General features: G+C 41.3%; 1 protein-coding gene across 1 annotated transcript; it reads right to left on the bottom strand.

Moving 5' to 3' along the window:
* Positions 1 to 8,467: 8,467 nt before the first annotated feature.
* On the bottom strand, positions 8,468 to 16,083 carry SAMD7 (sterile alpha motif domain containing 7). The gene is made up of 8 exons (XM_062499497.1): positions 15,981 to 16,083; positions 15,128 to 15,254; positions 14,846 to 14,982; positions 13,606 to 13,684; positions 10,602 to 11,281; positions 9,800 to 9,921; positions 9,414 to 9,524; positions 8,468 to 8,740 (listed from the first exon to the last, which is right to left on the bottom strand). Exons 1-8 carry the CDS (start codon positions 16,081 to 16,083, stop codon positions 8,468 to 8,470), a joined length of 1,632 nt encoding a protein of 543 aa, XP_062355481.1.
* Positions 16,084 to 19,113: the final 3,030 nt, after the last annotated feature.

Genomic DNA, 19,113 nt, shown 5'->3' with positions numbered 1-19,113 from the left:
CCGCCGGTGACGCGCGCGCGGGAGGGGGTGGGGGGGGGGGGAGGCGGGGGGCAGCGGCCTCGCGAGAGGCGGCGGGAGCGGGCGGAGGGGCGGGGAGGGGGCGCGCCCGCCCGCAGCGCCTCCGCCCATCGCCGCCCCTCAGCGACCCGTCGGTCCGTCAGCTTCACTCACTGTCCCTCGCCGTCCGTCTCCGTCCCTCAGTGACCCTCCTCGGTCCTCCACTGTCCCCTCTCCGTCCCTCAGCGCCTCAGCCCCCCGCCTCAGTCTCTGAGCACCTCATCCCGCCTCAGCGCCTCGGTCCATGACCTCCCCTCAGCGCCCTGACTCGGTCCCTCAGTCCCCTCATGCCGTCTCGGTCCCTCGTTCTCTTCATCCCGCCTCAGCCCTCCACCAGCTCCCTCAGCCCACCCCAGACCCTCAGCCCTCACCGGCTCATCCCGGTTCCTCAGCCCTCACCGCCCTCCCTTCACAGAATCACAGAGTTGTTAGAGCCGGAAGGGACCTCTGGAGATCATCCAGTCCAGCTCCCCTGCCAAGGCACGGTCACACAGAGCAGGTGACACAGGAACGTGTCCACGTGAGTTTGGAATGTCTCTGCAGAGGGAGACTCCACAAACTACCTGGACAGCCTGTTCGAGTGCTCTGCCACCCTCAGTGTGAAGAAACTAATCCTCACCTTGAGGTGGAAGTTCCTGCATTTTACTTTATGGCCGTTGCTCCTTGTCCAGGGCACCACTGAAAGGAGCTCCTCAGCTGCTCTCCCCTCTCAATCCTTGACCAGTCCTTGACCTTGCTCCAGCTCTGGCTGTAAAAGTCTGTGTTTTAAGTTAATAGGATGTAAGGCCTTAAAGATGCTCAATACAGCATCTTTGTTAACTGGTATTTAAACAGACTCATTGCTCAGACCTCATATACTTACAGAATTAGATTCAGAAAGCAACCTACATAAAGCAGAAGGGCCTTTTGCCAGAGGTTGTCCCACATACTTGTGCTATGAGATCACTGGAGTTAGCAAAGCTATAATCATTTATTCTGGCTCTGTGTTTCCAAACCACACCCTGGCACTTTGGGATGGAAAAGTATGTGCAGTGCTGCATTGTCTTATCCAGTCCCCTCAAATCTTGTTGCTCTTTCTGTTCCTACGATTTGGAATTCTACAACTGAAAATTGGGCATTTAAGAACCTAAAAACACTTCCAGCAGCGTATTGGCCCCTTAGTTTCAGTGCCACTCTTTGTGCTCTTTCTAGTACGACATCTTTTTCTGTGGAATGTTTTCCTTTTGCTGTTGCTGGGCAGAAAATCCATACAAGTTATAAATTAAGCTGACTGACTGCAGAGTGAGTGAACTAGAAAAGCGTAATTCAAAAGATGAACTTCTAGGTAGAGGGAATTGAAGTTTTTATGGTTACAATAAAACAATGCCTCGTAAAAAGCAGGCAGACTGCATTTATTAAAAAATACATGCTCTAAGTTGGCAATAATTTTAACAGTTATTTCATGCGCTTGACTTACCGTAACATAAAAACACATCTGACATGGAGGCTTTTTTGCAGAAGTTTCAGCCATCTGTAACTTGCAGATTGCTAATAATACACTGTGGCTGCAGTAAGGGCTTTGGCATGGTGCAGCTCAGACCCCTCTGCTCTCCCTGCACAAGCACAAGCTGAGCTTCAGCTGTGAAACTCTCCCTGCTCCCTGGGAGATGCTCTCTGGCCTCCTCCTGAAGGGTGCAATCACCTCCTGATGGGTCATCTTCCCTCATACTTCTACTTTTGGGCTCTTTTAAGGTCTTAGGTCTTACTCCTCTATGCCCTCTGTCTCTTTGAATCTATTGCTGATTCACAAACCCACCTTTAATTCTCAGCTCTTCATTATGCAGGGTTTGTTTTTTTTTTGGCATGGTATGTTATCTGCAGTACATCAAGCTATTTGCTGGCAGAAAAAACATCTTGGATATCTGGCTAATGTATTTTTTTTTTTAAATAATTTGTAATTTTTTTTTTCCTACAGAAATTTTAATTCATATTTGTGAAACACTAAATTGCAGGAGCTCTTCTCAGGACATCTGGGCATGGAGCAGCACAGAGAGCAAACCCATCACTTCAAGCAGATCTCTAAGAATGGACTGAGGGATGGAAAATGGGCAAGGGAATGTGTAAGGCACTGGATGGTGAATTCTTACCACTCTGAAATACAGAGCAGATCATGACTGAGTCACACATGGAACAAGTTTATTCTCAGTCATCAGAATGGCAAAACAAGAGAGAAGCAAGGCTGAATTCCAAGAAATCCATGGAGTGGAAGTGAAGGTTCAAACAGCTTGTGTTTAAGGTTAGTGTCTGTCAGCTGTGGGGCAGGCTGCAAAAAGAAGCATTGCAGCACCAGGCAGTGAAGACACAGCCCATAAAAGGCCAACTGCCGTTGTGATTATTGTAGATTCAGAGTTACTGTTGAGAAGGATGTTGCATACAAGTGGAGTGGTTTCCTCTTTCAACTGAAGCCAAACCAACAGCATTTCATTAACTTCTTTTCCCTCTTTACCTCAGCTCTGTGAGCTAATGCAGCAGTATGGATGCTGGAAGCTTGGCACAAAAACCAGCTGGATCCATTGATGGAACAAAAATACATAATGAGCTACCATTAAATATAGACATCACCTCAGTTTGTCTGTGAGATAGGGTCCTGGAAATAAAGAAATTATCCTGAATTCATTATTTCTTTGTTCCTGTGTTCTGATTTAGATATCTTCTCTTGACCCCTGGGACAGGACACTGAGTTAGGTGGTTTTTCACTCTTTGTGGTGCTTATTTTCTTATATCCTTGTATTCACTTATTCCTGTCAATTTATTGGCCTTTGTGCTATGTCTCATTGCTTTGGGTTCAGTCGTCCTGGATCCAGAAAATGATGTGGGGTTATCACAGCTACAGCTCCACCAGAAAGACAAGGCTACGTGCTGGCAGTGGAATTACTGGCAAGAATGTCACTAATTACCTGGGGAGTCACAGGGCCTTCTGCTAAACAGACTGGAGAGACACTCAAAGCAAGAGTCAGTTCTGAACAAACTTGCAAGAAGCTTTTCCTCTGGACACACAGATAATCCTTCTGGATTTGGGTGGAGAGAGGGAAGAATACATTTCACAAGGAAGGAAGGAAGGAAGGAAAGAAGGAAGGAAGGAAGGAAGGAAGGAAGGAAGGAAAGAAGGAAGGAAATTTCCTCAGCAGTCTGTTAGGAACCATTTCCTCACTTATCTACAGATGGTAGCACATTGCAGGCTCTGGAGTGACCTTCCTTTTCATCCAGTCAGCTTCAGCACTGAATGGGCTCAGAATATAAAGAATATGGGCCTTGTACTGCACAGCATCACATACTGTCAAGACAGGTTCAGATAAAATCCACCCACAAATACATGAGTCACAACTCAGAAACATATTCCAATGTAGACATATCCTGAATCATTTCTATCTCAAAAGCTTATAAATACTTAGTTAGCCACTTAGCTTTTAATTTATCAGAACAACAAAGGTTTATTAGACAAATCTCCATAATTATTTTTCACTAAGAAAGTTCTTAAATACTTCCACTCTTGAAAGTTCCTTTTAATTTCTATACAACCCAGTATTATTAGGTACATATAACTGACAAAAATCCTAATTGAACTAAAAAATATTTTATCTGGTTCTTCTGTAATTATTTGTACCTAGTAATACCGACTTTGTTCATTGTAAGATTATAATTTCATTTAAGCAGTAACTGGAGAGTAACTGGATATGTCTCTCCTGATATGGGCTGGCACATCTGCTCTTTCTAAAGACCACTGTCGATCAGACCATGCTGGAGTCAATGAGGATGTAACACACATAAAAGAAAAATACATCACATGAATGAAAAATACATCAATACATTTTCTGGAAGAACCAGTTGAGGTTTTGGGGAAAAGTCTGTAGAAAAAAGGCTTGCTTATATCTCTGTTTTTGTCAGTGGCAGGAGGGGACTATAAGAATTAAAATATTTAAGGTATGGCCTTAAAAAACCTACCCATTATTGTTTTATAAAATCATAAATTTGTTGTTATGATTACAAGTGTTTGAGTTAAAAATATTTTTTATGTAAGGATGCAAGTCTTGAGTTTACATCCCTCCATTTAACAGGTTGAACTAGAAGCCAGTGAATGCTTTATAGACCATCTTCCAACACTGAGTGTTCAGGGACTGCTGGAGTCCTACAAATCCCAGCTGCACAGTGCTCCTCTAGCAAAGCTGTTGGAACCTTGGAACAGAAAAATAATCAGCAAAGATTGGCTGATGAGCCAAGGCTGCAGCAAAGAACCAGGTGGGTTTGGTGCTTTCTTCTTTTCCATGGTCAGTGGTGCTTTTTATGTTTTGCCATTTTGGTTGGTTGATCTTTATGTCAGTAATTCACACACACATGCTATATGTGGTTTTAAATTTTAGTAAAACAAAATGTCTATTCATGTCTTTGCTGTGGTATAGGAAAAAATATTGCATCATTGTCCATACAACATAGACAACAGATTCTTCTTTACTCTGGGCTGAATTAAAGATCTTCATCCTTACCCACAGGGAAATTGGTGGTTCAAGAAAAGCATGGAGATAGTTGCAAAATTAATGTCTGTCTGGAAAACCAGACTTGGGTAAACTTGGGAATGGGACAAAGGAAAGAACAGCATAAGAACCAAATAAACAGAGTAGTTCTTGTGGCCTCAGTACAGGTGATAGGAGGAGCAAAGCCTTCCCAAAGAAAGAAAGGAGCCTGGCAACTGCAATAACCCCCCAAAGCCTAAACAAATGAGAAAAGAGAGGTGAGTTTTTCTCTCAATATAGCATGTATTATTATACTGAAATTGCCATAGCAATAAAGCTACAGCTATTTATGATAGCATGAAGAGCTAATCAAAACCAACCAGCAGAGGCAGCTGAACCCTGATGAACGCAGGGGTTTGGAATTGGATGATCTTTAGGGTCCTTTTCAACTCAAACCATTCTGTAATTCTATAAACACTCAGCCTCATAAAGTAGTCTTGCTATTTTCCAGTGAATAATAAAGGGCTTAGGTAGAACATTACCATGGCAAGGTACCAAAACAAGAGCTATGTCTAGTTTTGGATGATTTTCTGTAAAGTTTCTAATGTTAAAGGTGACTCAAAACACTGCGCAACCAATCAACATTGTATGAGGGTAATTGGAAAGTTGAAATGATGATAAATTTCTAGAGAATTTGAATACTAGAGGTGATTTTAAAAAACAGAGTGGGTAATATTTTCTGTTTCACACTCAATGATAATTTATCATTCTGAAACCTGTTCTGTGATGGATTCACAATTGTATAAAGTCTTAGACTATAAGGTTTTATAAAGCAGCTGGTGGCATGGGTATGGGTCAGTTTGAAATACCATCACCTTGTGAACCTATGTTTCTGTTCTTTTGTTTGTGTGCCGGATTAAAGTGACTGCCTGACTTGGACATAGAGGGAATTCTGCATTACTTTTATGTTTATAGCATTTTTTTATAGATTCTTCAGCTGGGAAATTGATCAGAGAATTATCTCTTTAGGTTCAGGTGAGTTTGTATTCCACAGCATCACCGCCATCATCTTCTGCAGCCTACATGAGGCCAGAAACCCAGGTTGTTGTAGGAAAGACAAGCCATTTCTTTCTCTTCAGGACTTTCCTGTATCTCTTATTTATGATACAGGATCATTTTGCCATATGTTTGTTGCACCTTTTTATTAATATTTTCTCTAACGTTGGCCCTATTAAAAAACAATGGAAGGCTCCGTCCCTAGGAGCACACACATTTAGTGTAGATACAGAGAAAATCAGGGACTTGTACAGCACCTCATTCAAAAATTCTCCTCTTCATTAACTGCATCACTGCTATGGACTAGTACAGCAATAAATGTTAAATTAAACATTTCTAATGCTGCAACATATATTTAAACACATCATCTGCATCCCATTGTGATTTTAGTTGCATTGCAGAAAAAATGAATGCAGTGGTAGCACAGGCACCAGAAAGTTATTAGGAAGCAGAGTTCTGCCAGCTTTCTTAGGTGCTTGTGATTGCTACCTGAACCCCTTGCAGCTGGAATAAATAATAAATGTCCAAAAGGAACATGAGAATCAGTAAGGCCTCAATGTTTACATATGAACAATTCCTGAAAACATCAACCTCTGGAAATATTGGTCTGTCTACTGATTCTGTGTACTTTTTAACTAATTTTACCTTTTATTTTCATTTTCTCAGAAGTAATTGTAGGAGAGGAAACATTCATTACCAGTGGTATTTCCTCCATTAGAAATAGAATCTATTATGTCTGTTTAGGTAAATCCATTTCCTTCCCATTTCACTTCACAGCTGTTTACTGTTCAGGGCTTATTGCATTTTGGCTGCTGCAGCACATCTCCCCCAATACAGGAAGTATGAAGTAATTCCTTTTGTCATTTTGGGAAGAAGAGCCCAGTATGTGTAAAGGATCGTAAGCTTGGTGGGCTTTTCTACTTTGCAGAAGTAATACAAGACTGCAAATGTTGCATCCCAACTTTCTCAGCTTTTGGCATTGTTCACGTCTGACCCATTTACAAAAATAATCACACTCTTCAGAATCACATTTTAACCATTCCTCCCTAGCACATGGGACTTGAAATACTGTAGAAAAACAAGTAAGGTTTCTCATATCGTCGCCCTTAACATGCCCCCTGTACTTCAGGTGCGCTGCGTTTCTCTTTGCAGGGACAGCATGTGACCGAGTGGCTTTGCAGCGACATCTCGTGGCCTGACTCCCCTGAACAGTGCCAGAGATTCCTCTTCCAGGGTGCAGGAGGTCTCACGTGGACTGAGTAGAAACTTTCACATGGAGAGGAGGTAGCATGCCATTAGAAAACCAAGTCATTAACTCTGTTTAATCAGATAAGTGACGTTGTCAACATGATTGTCAGTTGTACAAAAGATGAGTTAGAAATTGGTTCATATACTAAAAAGAATACAGATATTTGCCATTTTTCCAAAGGCTGCAATGTTTGGGCAGTATGGTAAGATGGACATCTGAGGTTGCTGTTGCAAACATCTAATCACACATTATCTAGTGCAAAAATATAACAAAGTCATAAAACAATTTATTTCTGACTAAGGTAAAATAACAGAATATGGAAATACTTCCCCTCCTTGTGTTTAGCCCCTCACTATCTAAACAGCTTCATACCTCTTGAGGTTTCAGTACTTGAGGCCACACTAACTAAACTAAGGGGAGAGAATCTAAAGTAGCAACATACAGCAGGTCCACAATCTATCAACCCTCTATTTACACAACCTGATTTTGTCAACGATATTTGTATGTCCTTTGGAGTAAAGAAGAGTTCTTGAGGGAGGAGAGTGGAAGTGTACTGACTTCCAAAGTCTGCATGGAAAACCAGTGCAGGACCAAACCCCTGAAAAGGGAACAAGGATAAGTCACACAAGAATCACAATAAATGCTGGGGATTTGTCCTTAGCTAAAAAGCTCTATTTCATGTCCTTGTTTGCTGTGAGATAATGACTCATCAGTAGCAGAAGTGAGGGAAACCATATTTTTCCAGAGAAAACGGAGCTCTCAGGCTAGACTGATGGCCTCTGTCAGAGTGAAGAACACTGAACGTGCTGCTGAGGGAAGGGCTTTCCATGGCTTGCCCAGGTAAGCCGATGGGAAGGGTGTTCTGGCAGAGGCCGGTAGGAGCCAGGTGGCTTTGAGCCTGCTGCCTGCAGGGAATGTCACTGTCCCAGTGACTGGCCTTCGTGGCAGAGGCTGGTGACTCATCTCAGCTTGCAGTCACGAAAAGCGAATTACAGCCCTGGTGATAAGAATGTCTTGGAATAATTAAAATTGCTGTCACACACCGTATTTTCATGGTCAGTCTGTGTATCTTTATAGGCTCTATACTCTGTCCAGGCACTTAGAAAGTCTTGGTTCTGGAGTAGCAATGAATTAACTCAAATTGCTGAGTCTGGGGTACATTTGTCTATATTCTGTAGGCAGTTCCATATTGTCCCAATGAATTCCATATGAATGTTCTATATAAATTTTGTTCAACAGAAGCAGAAGTCAGCTATGTTTGGAAGCTGTGAGTTTTACATGTAGTTTCTCAGCTGCCCACTGGAACACACTGTATGACACACAGTGTACTTGGAGTCTCTGACAGCTTTCAGTGATAACTCTGGACTTCAGTGAAAGGTTCAATTTACCTGCTGACTCTATTAGTATTCTTTTCAATGAATTGCACTTCAAAGTAATTGCACTAACCTGTAGCTGCATTTCTGAATGCTTTTCAGATACAACAATTCCTCATGCTGCACTGAAAGCTTATTTCTTTCAGCCCCAGCCTTACAGAGGTTTCAGGCTGTAGCTTCTTCTCAAACACTTTGTAACTAGAGGTTCCTGGATTATTAAAAACATGTTATGTCCTGGACTTAGCTCAACTCTTCTGGAAAGCAATCATCTGGAAGTCAGCCTGGGTTCCAACTGTGTCACATGGATTTTCCCTGCTTTCTGAAATGATCTGTTCCACTGCTTGGGAGGTTTCTGGGTCCTGGGAGCACGGACTGTCCAGGGTGTCACCACTGCTGTTGCAGTGCAGAGGGGAGGCCATGTCAGAGGGTTGCTCCGAGGGTTTCCCTGGAGCAGGAGGCACGGGCACAGACAGAGGGACATTCATCAGGTAGAACACATTACCCAGACGTCGGGACACCTTTAAAGACAAAGGCACAATTGCAGGAATTACTTCTTGCTGTTAAAGCCATTAAAGATCAAGCCTGACTGGTGCAGCAGCACCAGGGATATCCCAGGCTTCTCAAAGGGTTATCACATTCTTGTGAAAAAGAAATCTTTTCCATTTTCACTCTCTTACATTTTTCTAGGCCTAGGTTGTGGAAGAAGCTTGGCAATACCCAGCTTAGAACTGTTGGGCCTGGCTGCAGAATCCTCCTGCTCCCATGGTGCTGCAGCACCCAGGGACAGAAGGGAGGCAAACTGCCAGCCACGAGTGGGGCAAATGGTTGGAATGAGAGAAGAGTGAGAGAGTACAAGGAGTTAAAGGAAAGGAAAAGAACCAGCAACAACAGAAACACACAGAGAGTTGATATTAGCAGATGAAATTAAGGGCAGAAAACTGCAAACAGAGAGGGATAGTCTGTTCCTGGAAAATGTTCTGTCATGTTCCTTGTTGTCTCCTTGTGTGCTGAGGTAACATACAGGGAAGCAAAAGAAAACTTTGCTGGAGTAATTTATTTTCTTCTAGTATTGTGGCAGTTACCTTACCAGTGAAAAGAAAGTGCTTGAGCTTGGAAAAATTCCCTCCTGTCATCTTCTGCACTTTCACATCCCTGTGACTGACCATCTTGGCATACATTTAATGATCATACCTGAGAGCGGATTTTTAATGCTGGTCCAAGTTTTAATCCCATTGTATCAAGGAGATGTTCTTCTGTTAACAGTGGAAGGGTTTCTCCATCAATAGCATGGTCTTTAAATATCTGATAAAATGATAAAACACATCATAGAATTTTAATAAAAATAGACTTAGGTTGTTATTTTTCATGCTTAACCCTGAGGCATAAACAATAGAGAAAAAGAAATAATAATTTTACTGTTTTATCTTTGTATTTATCTTCTAACTGCACAAATAAAATTACTATTATACTCGTAATTTTGGGACAATCAACTACCCTCCCACATTTTCATTTCTTTGCTGACATTTAAATCTAGATGGTCCTAAACTTATGAAAATGTAGTGAATGTTTATAATCACCTGGGCATAATCTGAGCAGCCTGGGAGGCTGACAATGAAGTTGTGCACATCATCAACTGTCCACTTGCGAATGTCTTCGATGGAAGAAATGTCTTCTCCATTCAGGATCAGGCCATGAGCTCCTTTGAGGAGGAAACACAGAAGTTATCTTGGTAGAATTTTGCTGGCAAATCAGGAGGAAATTATTGTTATAATGAGAATTTTACACCTTTTCAGAACCTTTTGAACTAATTCAGAACTTTCAGAACCTTTCAGAACTATTAACAGCAGTCACTTGTAGATACAGGAGTTCTAGACACAAAATCACCAGGTAATGAGCAGAACCTGGTTCTGAAGGGTTTTTTTTGGTGGCTTCTTTTGCTTACTGCTGGCACTGTACCTACCAGTCACTACACATACAAATCATGCTGCAGGACTTCCTCTAATGAGTCCATTATTCAGTGCTTTTTCTTCTTTGGACTTTACTGTTACTTTAATTTGACTAATATTTCAGTAGAAATAGGACTTTGCTAGTCCATAATGCCTACTGTAAGTTAGGACATACAGAAAAGTTGTGGGCTGAAGAGAGAGCTAACTCACAACTTCATTAAACAATTTTGCTTATTTTAATTGAAATTCCTTTTTAAAACAAGAACTGAATACAGATATTACTGTTTGCAGCATTAGAATTCTACTTTTAGTTGCAATGATTCTACCATACCAAAAATTCACTTAAAACAGTGGGAAGAATTGAGAGACCAAATCAATAAAACCAGATTATATCATCATTCCACTCTAACTGTAATCTGGAAATCAGACAAACCTGAAGGTAGCAATGGGTTGTTGGGCACTGGAAATCCATATGGTAATGCTGAGAATGGGATTGCAGAAGGGTACAGGTATTTGTCGTCAAAAGCAGCACAGGAGCTGTTGGCTTCCTTCTCATTTGTGTTGCTGCAGCCGGTGGTTTCAGTAGGAATTTCATGCGTAGCACAGTTTTTTCTCAAGCTTTGTTCAAATTCTTTGCAGTTCTTGGCAGCTGCAGATGGCTCAGTCTGGTTTTTGCTCTGCTCATGTTTGTTTGATGTCTCCACCTCTACTTCTTTCTTGTCTTCTTTCTCATCATCCACTGCAGCTGAGGCAGAGTCCGTGGATTTATCATCTGCCTGGTTCTTTGTGCCGTTGGCACTGCCCTCGGCAGTTTTGTGATTTCCAGCTCTCCTCCCGGGGCGGCGTCCCCTCTCCCTTTGCAGTGTGGTGACTGTTGGATATGGGCTGCTTGCCATGAGCATGGTGTTGCCATGGATTTCATCCAGGCTGGTACGATGGACGTACAGGTCATTGGCAAGGTTCCCTTCAGGGAGTCTGTGCCTGCCACGGAAAGCAATGGGACTCGCTGGCATCCCGTGGTAAAGGAAAGGGGCTTCCAGGCCCAGGAGTCCTTTTCGATGGGCTTTCTCCATTTCTTTTTGCTGAAAAATAGCATTCATCTCCATTTCCATTCTAAGAGACACACAGAGCATGAGCAGTTAGGGCAGCTTGGTCCCTTCATCACCTTTTTTTTTTTCAGCAGCAGAATAAAACTCAGATAAAGAATAGGCAAGAGAACTGCTCATTTTTTCTCTCCCCTACACTGCTGTGTGTGAGAGGGTACAAACTGCAGATGGAATGGCAAACCTGGCTGTATTTAATGTGCTATCAAATACAGATAGTAAGCTAAAAGAAAGGGAAAACATTTCTTCCATGTGATGGCTCTGGAAAATACTTCAGACAAAAAAAGTGTTATTTGCATATTGACAATCCAGACATGGGGATTATATTCACATTTGGAAAACAGTCTCCAGAGTAATAAAGGTTGAAGACTAAAGAAAATAATGTATTTATATTATAACTCAGAAATTTGTACTGAAAACTGCAAAATTCCAATGGTACTGAAAATTATGAAGAACCAGAATGATATTATCTGTGGAATCTGTGCATCTATTCAGAGTAAGTTAATGCTAAGTGTCTTGAGTAACCCTCCACAGTGCCTGGCACCTGAGCATGGTTCTGAGAGTGTGAAAGGGTGAGGTCCTGGTGGGAAGTGTTCAACTGCTCTCCTTCCTTCTGGATGAATGCTCTAGAGTCTATGCCAGCTTCCTGCTCCTGTCATAGTGGATGGGAGAATAGTGGGATACAGAGAATACAAGTAGAAGTATTTGTCTCTGCTGTACCAATCTTTGCTGGCATCAGCTTTCTCTGGAACCAAGCCAGTGATCAAACAGAAAGGTAGGAGCTTTCAATGCGATTTCTGCATATTTGGAAAAGAGCCTGTGAAGTAAATCACTTTAAAGTGCATCAAGATAGCTTTCTTAACCCTGCAATGAGTATAACAGGTCACAGAGAGTATGATCTTCAGGAGAGTGTAAAATTATTAGGAAAACAATTTGGGCAAAAAGCTCTCTATACAGATTTTTGGTATGAGGAGGAATTATTTGATCACACCATTCAGGGCTTTTTCTCTGCCTTCTTTTCATCTTTGCAACAACCTCCAATATAGCATTTTTCTGCTTTCAGAGATACAAAGGAAGTATTTTGTCTATGTACCGTGTCCTTGTACATTTTGCCTGATTGTCATTACTTCACTTAGTTCTTGAGGTGGCAACGAACAGCAGAAAGCACTACATTCCTGCCTCATCTGCCAGCTGAGATAGTCTGTTCCTGTCAGGACCAGCAAACAGAGCTCTGGGATGAGGCAGAGTCCCTTGGAGGACAAAGATTTGAGCCCAGGTACTCAGCAGCTCAACTGCACCAAGTGCAGGAGATTTTCAAGAGCTGATTTCTGAAACAGCTGAAAGGAGCAAGTGCAGCCCTAAAGGTGACCTGTGTTGCAGAAAGCTGTGTGAACACCCTGGAACTTGCCAGGGTGGCACTAACCTGGGGTGCGAGGTTTTTAAGGTGTAGGTGAGCTGTTTCATGCTGGAGTTTTGCTGTTTGGTGGGCTGAGGGAAGAGCCTGAACAGTTAGGACCAGCTTTGATGCGGCTACGGGTGTGTGAGATGGCTGTGTTTGCTGCTAGTTATTTCATTTGTTTTTTTCAGGGTTTTTGCCATGTGGCAAGAGCTACAGGAAATGCATTGCTGGTGCAAATCTTGTGCTTGGAGGAGTTCAGTAATCAAGCTTTGCTGACTTAAGAGATCAAAATGCTTCCATCATAATTCTTTTCAGATGAATATACAGAACTTAGTTCTTTGCTCTTAGTCTCACTGTGTGAAGGGCACTACCACTGAGTAGTGCAGCCTGGTGCAGGAGTGGCTGAGGTTAGAATTCCTCTGTGGAAATGGTGTGGTCATGAGGAAGGGCACTGGTGGTTTCTTGAGCAGCTACTGACTACACTGAAACTGGTACAAATAACTGGACTTTGTACAGTCACTCTGATATTCCAACTCTTTGGTCAAACTAGGAAAGCTCCCACCCTGGTGGGGTGGAGACCCAGCTGCTCATCCCAAGGGCCCAGCTACAGGCTTAAAGTGTTGTATGTGATATCACACAGCTGTAAAGTTTGAATTTGTTTCTGAACTTTTGTAACTTCAGGGTGTTTGGATCCACAGTTAAAGGGTTGTGGTTGTAGCTTGTTCTTTTCTTTAACCAAGCTAAGGGGTTTGTTTATTTTTGTTACATCTTTTTAAGAATAAAAGCAAAATAGGGCAAGCAAAAAGTCAGTAGCTTCAGGCCTTAACTGGTACTCAAGGGCTCTCTGCTTCTCTGGGTGTTTTGAAAAACAATTTCAATCACATTGCTGCTTTAATTCTGGCATGCAGCTCAGAGCAAAGCTTGCTATTGATTACCTGGCAATATTTTGCTTTTGAACCAGTTCTTGTCTTCTGGCCACAGCTTCCATAGATTCTGGTTGCAGAAAGCTGTATCCTTAAAAGGAAGGAGGGAAAGAGTCTTTAAAATTCACTTGTTTCCCCATGCAAATGTACAATCCCCAAAACAATGCAGAGAACTTTAAAAACTGTAAGTCTTCAACTGTGGGCTTCACTAGGAAGGTAATAAGATTTCAAGTTCAATCCTATTTGTTGTCATTGTTGTGGTGGGAATGTGTAGAAAGAACATGAAGTCCATCATCAGGTGTTTTCAGGATCAGATCTGTAGTTAGGAATACCTGCCATTAACTACAAAGGAAGGAGACAGCAGGATGGTTTTATTTGGTGACTTATGCCTTTGAAGTACATATAACTGCTCAGAAAATAATAGCCATCAGTTGAGCAAAGCAAACCTGCTCCTTTCAAGACTGCTTGCAGTCTGGAGGGTGTGTAGTTTTAAATTACTTTTCCCCTTGAGGGACTCTCTTATTTGAGATCCATTTTAAGGTAGGGAAAGAAGCTGAAATCAAAAATTTTTTTCTTGTTGTATTGATGTGACATTGAAAATACATTCATTCATCTAAAAAAAAAAGACTCTTAAGCTCTCTTTGCATAAAGCAATATGCAAATTTGTGTGCAGCATGTCATGAGTGCCATAGTTGTCATGTCCAACCTTCCCCTTGGAGCCGTGCCCTGTAATTTTGAGCCTTTATTAAAAAGGACTTGTATTTGCCCTACATGAATTAAATTGCATGTGGCATTATCATTAGAGAATAAGATCATTATAAAGCAGCCAATGCTCATGTAAGAGGAAGAGTAAAATATAGTGTAAAAGTGTTGTAGAGGAACTATTTTTTAGCTATATCCTTTTGTTTGGGTTTGAAAGTGCTTGGAAAGTACAAAAAGAAATCAAGGGAACAAAAATATGCAAAAGACTCTGAGGACTGTATTTAACAAAAGCTAGAATGGACATGCTCAGATCTAAACCAGCACAGCTGCCTCCTTTTAGTGAGACCTTTTATTAAAACAAAACAAAACAAAACAAAACAAAACAGAAACCAAACAAAACCAAAACCCACCAAAAAAAAAAAAAAAAACCCACTAAAAACCCAAACTGTTACTGATACTACCAATAAACCTATGGAAAACTAGTAGTAGGTGCAGTTAGCTCTCTGATCCACATGGTTCCACTTTCAGGATGCAGAGAGTGCTTTGTTACCTGGGCCTGGGTAGACACGGTTGGACAACAGGTTTGGCATGTTGGGGTGCTGTGGGACTGTGGGTGCCAGGTGGGATGCTATGTGGATTTGTCTGGGGTCAGCTGAGGCCATCATTTCAGTTGAAGGTAGCAGATCCCTGAGAGGGGAAAAAAAAAATCAGATACGCAGAGGATGTTGCTTAGTTAAGAAGTTAAGAACAACCAAAGGTCTTTACAACCTCAGGGACAGCGCACACAGAGTGATTAACTGCAGTGCTGGAACAGAAGAATGGTGTCCGGTACCTGTCCACCAGTCGCGGCTCAAACTGGGCGGGGATCGCCTGCATCCTCTGCTGGCCCGGCCCCATCAGCTGCGGGTTTACTGCCATCAGCTGGTTCCTCATTAGCATCTCCTGCCGCTGCCGCAGTTCTGACACAAAGCACACACAGTTCTGCTGTCAGAGGGGTCAGTTAGGAAGTGATTCTGGCTGCACTATGACCTTGCCAGAAAGAAGTGTTTTGTTTTGTTTCCTCTAGTGCAAATCACCTAATCACCTTTTTTTATTTTTTTTAAAAAAGCAGCAACTAAAAACATGTTTTCACTGCCACCTGAAATACTTCGTTTAAATAATGTAAATTTATTCAATCAAACTTCGGGAAAAATAAATAGGATGTGCTCAGTCAAGTGTGTCAAAGGACAGATTACAATGTATAATAATTTACATAACACTGTGAAACAGAAGATAGCTGTGGATGTTAAGTTCTCTGCTTGAGAGGGTTTTCATTTCTAATACACTTTCATTTTGAGAAAAATCATAGTCGGTGGAACCTGCTTTATAATGAGAAAGCAGCTCTAGAGAAAAAGCCCACAATGGTGAGCCAGAATATCATAATGTCCACCTGTGGCTTTTGTTTGAGTTCTTGTGTAACATTTACTTGTCTTTCAGATGCTCAGCATCTCTTAATCAAATGCTGAATTCCAAGAGCCTTCTTTGTTAATTTTTCATTACCTTAAGCAAAATGTTTCTGCAGTTACTCCTAAGATAAACTGGAAACACCTTTTAAAGACATCAAACCTGCTGCTGGCTGTTTCTTGTAGGTTGTGGATGCCAGCAGTGCTATAAACACGTGTGCAGTGGGGCTCCTTGCTGCTCACCTCCTGCTGCCATGCCACCTGCCAGCCGGTACAGGTGTTTTTCCTCCAGTGTTCCCTGTTCCCCCAGGATGGACATCTTCCTCATGTGCTCCCGGGGAGTCATGCTGCAGGAACACAGCAACAAATACTGATGTACAGAACTGAAGCAGCAGCACCAAAGAGAGCAATAGGACATCAAAAAGTGAGAAACAGAGAAGGTTATGCAGGTTGTTTCCCTGCCAGTCACAGCTGGACCCTTCCATGCTTGTTGGTTGTAGTGTTTTCCATGTAGAAACTTCCAGTTTTCAGGACAATGCAATTATTGTCCTTGCTTATGCTGAGTTTTCAGTGTTCTTGGATCCTACAATGCAAGGAAAATTGGGATGCTGGAAAATAACACCTGCTTAAAAAGAAGTAATTAAGCACGAGCCTTTGCCTTCAACCCCTGGTGTATCTGAGAGCAGTGATGTGCTCATACTTAGCAAGGCAGGTGTCTTTGGTTTAATTTCAGAATTGTAATAGTTTGAAGCCCTGTCTACTGTAAATGAAGTGAAGCAGATGGAAAGAAATGGTAGAAATTATCTGTTCCGAATTACATCAGCCCCTTAAGGCTGCCAAATTGAAGTAAAAAAGGTAAATTAACATGTTTTATAGTTATGAAAACAGTGATAAAACCAGTAAGACTCAGAATAATTATAAATTAATATATGTAATTCATATATACATAATTAATATCTGTAAAGAAAGCAAGTCCTGTAACCCAGAGCCTGAATATTAAAAAGCTATCCTGTATGGAATGCTTTGAGTTGAGGTGTTGGCAGAGGGAGCAGGCTGGCTCCAAAGGCAGCAGCAGGAGCATCTGTAAATTTATCTCACACTAGACTTGCACAGCAAATGATTAGATTTTAATTTTTTTTAAAATAAGGAGTTGAATTTCCATCCCCATTTAGCTCTGATGAAATGGATCCTTTCTGTCTTCTGAAAGAAAGCAAATGTAATGCTGAAGTGTTTTCATCCTGCAGATGGAGAGTTACAGCTCCAGGAGTTCAACCAGCATTTGGTAGAGGCAACAGTGAGGGAAATACAAAGACAGGAGCACTGTTCCTTATCCAAAAATGAGATAAAAGCAAAGTCCTGTGTTTTGTAACCCAGGCCATTTATTAATTAGATTTATCATTATAACTTCTTTTATTGCCTTTGACCTATTGATGAGTTTAAAATAATTTAAGTGATAGATATCAATATAATTCATGCGCCTAAGGAACTTAACATTTCTTTGGTATGAGGGAGATACTTGATCTCAAAAGAGTTTGCCAAAAGGTAAAACAAGTGAATCGTTTCAGCCATTTACACTGAAAGTAGAGGCTGAACATTGACCATATCACTGATATTCCCTCAAAATAAAAAGTACTTTACATTTGTAAGTGTAGATGTTGGATTCTGTGTTGTCCAAGATTCAGGGTCTTCCTGGCAGCAGACAAATCTGTCAAATCCTAGACCAGCACCACAGCCTTTGTTCTTGACATTTGTATCTGAACATGTGCTGCTGGAAATGTTTCCATTTGCCTTTTTTTTTTAGGATACTTTAGACTTAAAGCGATTTAGGATGCTGGGTGCCTCATGAAGAGCATTTGAGCTGCCAAAGTGCTTCTGAGCTGCTAAAGCATTTTAAAGCTCAGTACTAAAGCGATTTAGTGCTGGACTAAACTTTTCAGCAGCTCAAAAACTAGGTGGTAACTGGGATGATGGTATTTCCCATACCATATTGTTCAGTGAGACATTTAGGTGGTTTTCTTTCTTGGATAGAGACTCTGTATTGAATACTCTGCAAAATAAATGGAAATGTTAAGCTTCATGCTGCCCTTCTTACAGCCTGTCCTTTGGTCTTTGGTGCCTGACTAGAGAAACCTGGTCAACCTGAGGATGTCATTGCTTATTGCAGGGGCATTGGCCTAGATGGCCTTAAAGGTTCCTTCTATTCCAGACTGTTCTGTGATTCTGTGATATGAAGGTGCAAAGAAACCTTAGATAGACATAATGGAAAAAAGACCCAGCAGGTTTTAACCTTTTTATTCTAGTAAATCAAGGAAAAAAATAAAATTATAAGCAAGTTTTAATACTGACACATTTTTGTCTCTCAGATGACTGACAAGTTGTACCACTTTTGCGTTTTAGAACATGTCAGTCTTCTGTTTAAATCAAAGTTGTGAATCTGCTTTTTGTCTGGAGAAATGTCCCTGTGTGGGAAAAAGACACACAAGTAAAAGACACTTTCTTCATCAGACCTTCCTAGAACTTCTACATTTCCCCCTAAAATCACACTGGTGACTAAAATTGTATGATGCAACTTTAAATTATAGAATCATGGAAAACCTGGTGGGAAAAGAGCCATCTGTTCTGGCCCAAATCTCTCCTGTGGGATCCTATATATCCTGCCTATTCTGACAGACATCTATCCAAAAGCAAGCAGCAGTAAGTGGTTAGAAACCAGTGTCACTGTGGTGTTCTCCGTGTATTCTGTGCAGTTCCCAAAATAAGTCTGGATTTTGTGTTGGATGTGAAGACTGATACAGTGGCTATTGACAGGCAGTCTCACACTGCCTCCTTTCAGATCTAAAGCAGAAACTATGTAAGAACTTCCTTTAAAACTTCTATGTAAATATGAAGGTTTATTTTAAATTTTGGCATTTTCCCAGAATGTAGGGTACTGATTACAGCAGCATCCACAGCAAAGTAATCCATATTTACTCATAATTCTTATCCACCAGATGACCAAGATTCACAGGCCACCATTTCAGACAATGGGCATCAGATAAACAACTTATCCTTGCAAAGGTAGGCAATGTAGTCTTTTGGTTTTACATGGAAAAGATACAGTATTGAAAAATTCATTGAATAATATGATTCAAAAGTTTTTGGTATCTTCTTCCATTAAAACTGTAGCTTACTGCTTCCACTGACCCAATTTTTAAATCATCATAAGCCAAAAGGAAGGTTTGATCCTTAATGAGGTTTTCAGTGGAGTTGCTTCATGAAATCATTCTGGTTTTTTCATTGGTGTACCAATCAATCCTATCTAACTTACCCTGAATTTCTACTCAGATACATAAAAATAACTCTGGTATTTGTGATATAAAGTTGAGATGATATTTCC

Source organism: Cinclus cinclus, chromosome 10, assembly GCF_963662255.1.
Source record: "Cinclus cinclus chromosome 10, bCinCin1.1, whole genome shotgun sequence".
In the NCBI taxonomy this organism is placed as follows: Eukaryota; Metazoa; Chordata; class Aves; order Passeriformes; family Cinclidae; genus Cinclus; species Cinclus cinclus.
Note: the sequence above shows the minus strand (reverse complement) of the source record. Positions and strands in the feature narration are given on the sequence as shown.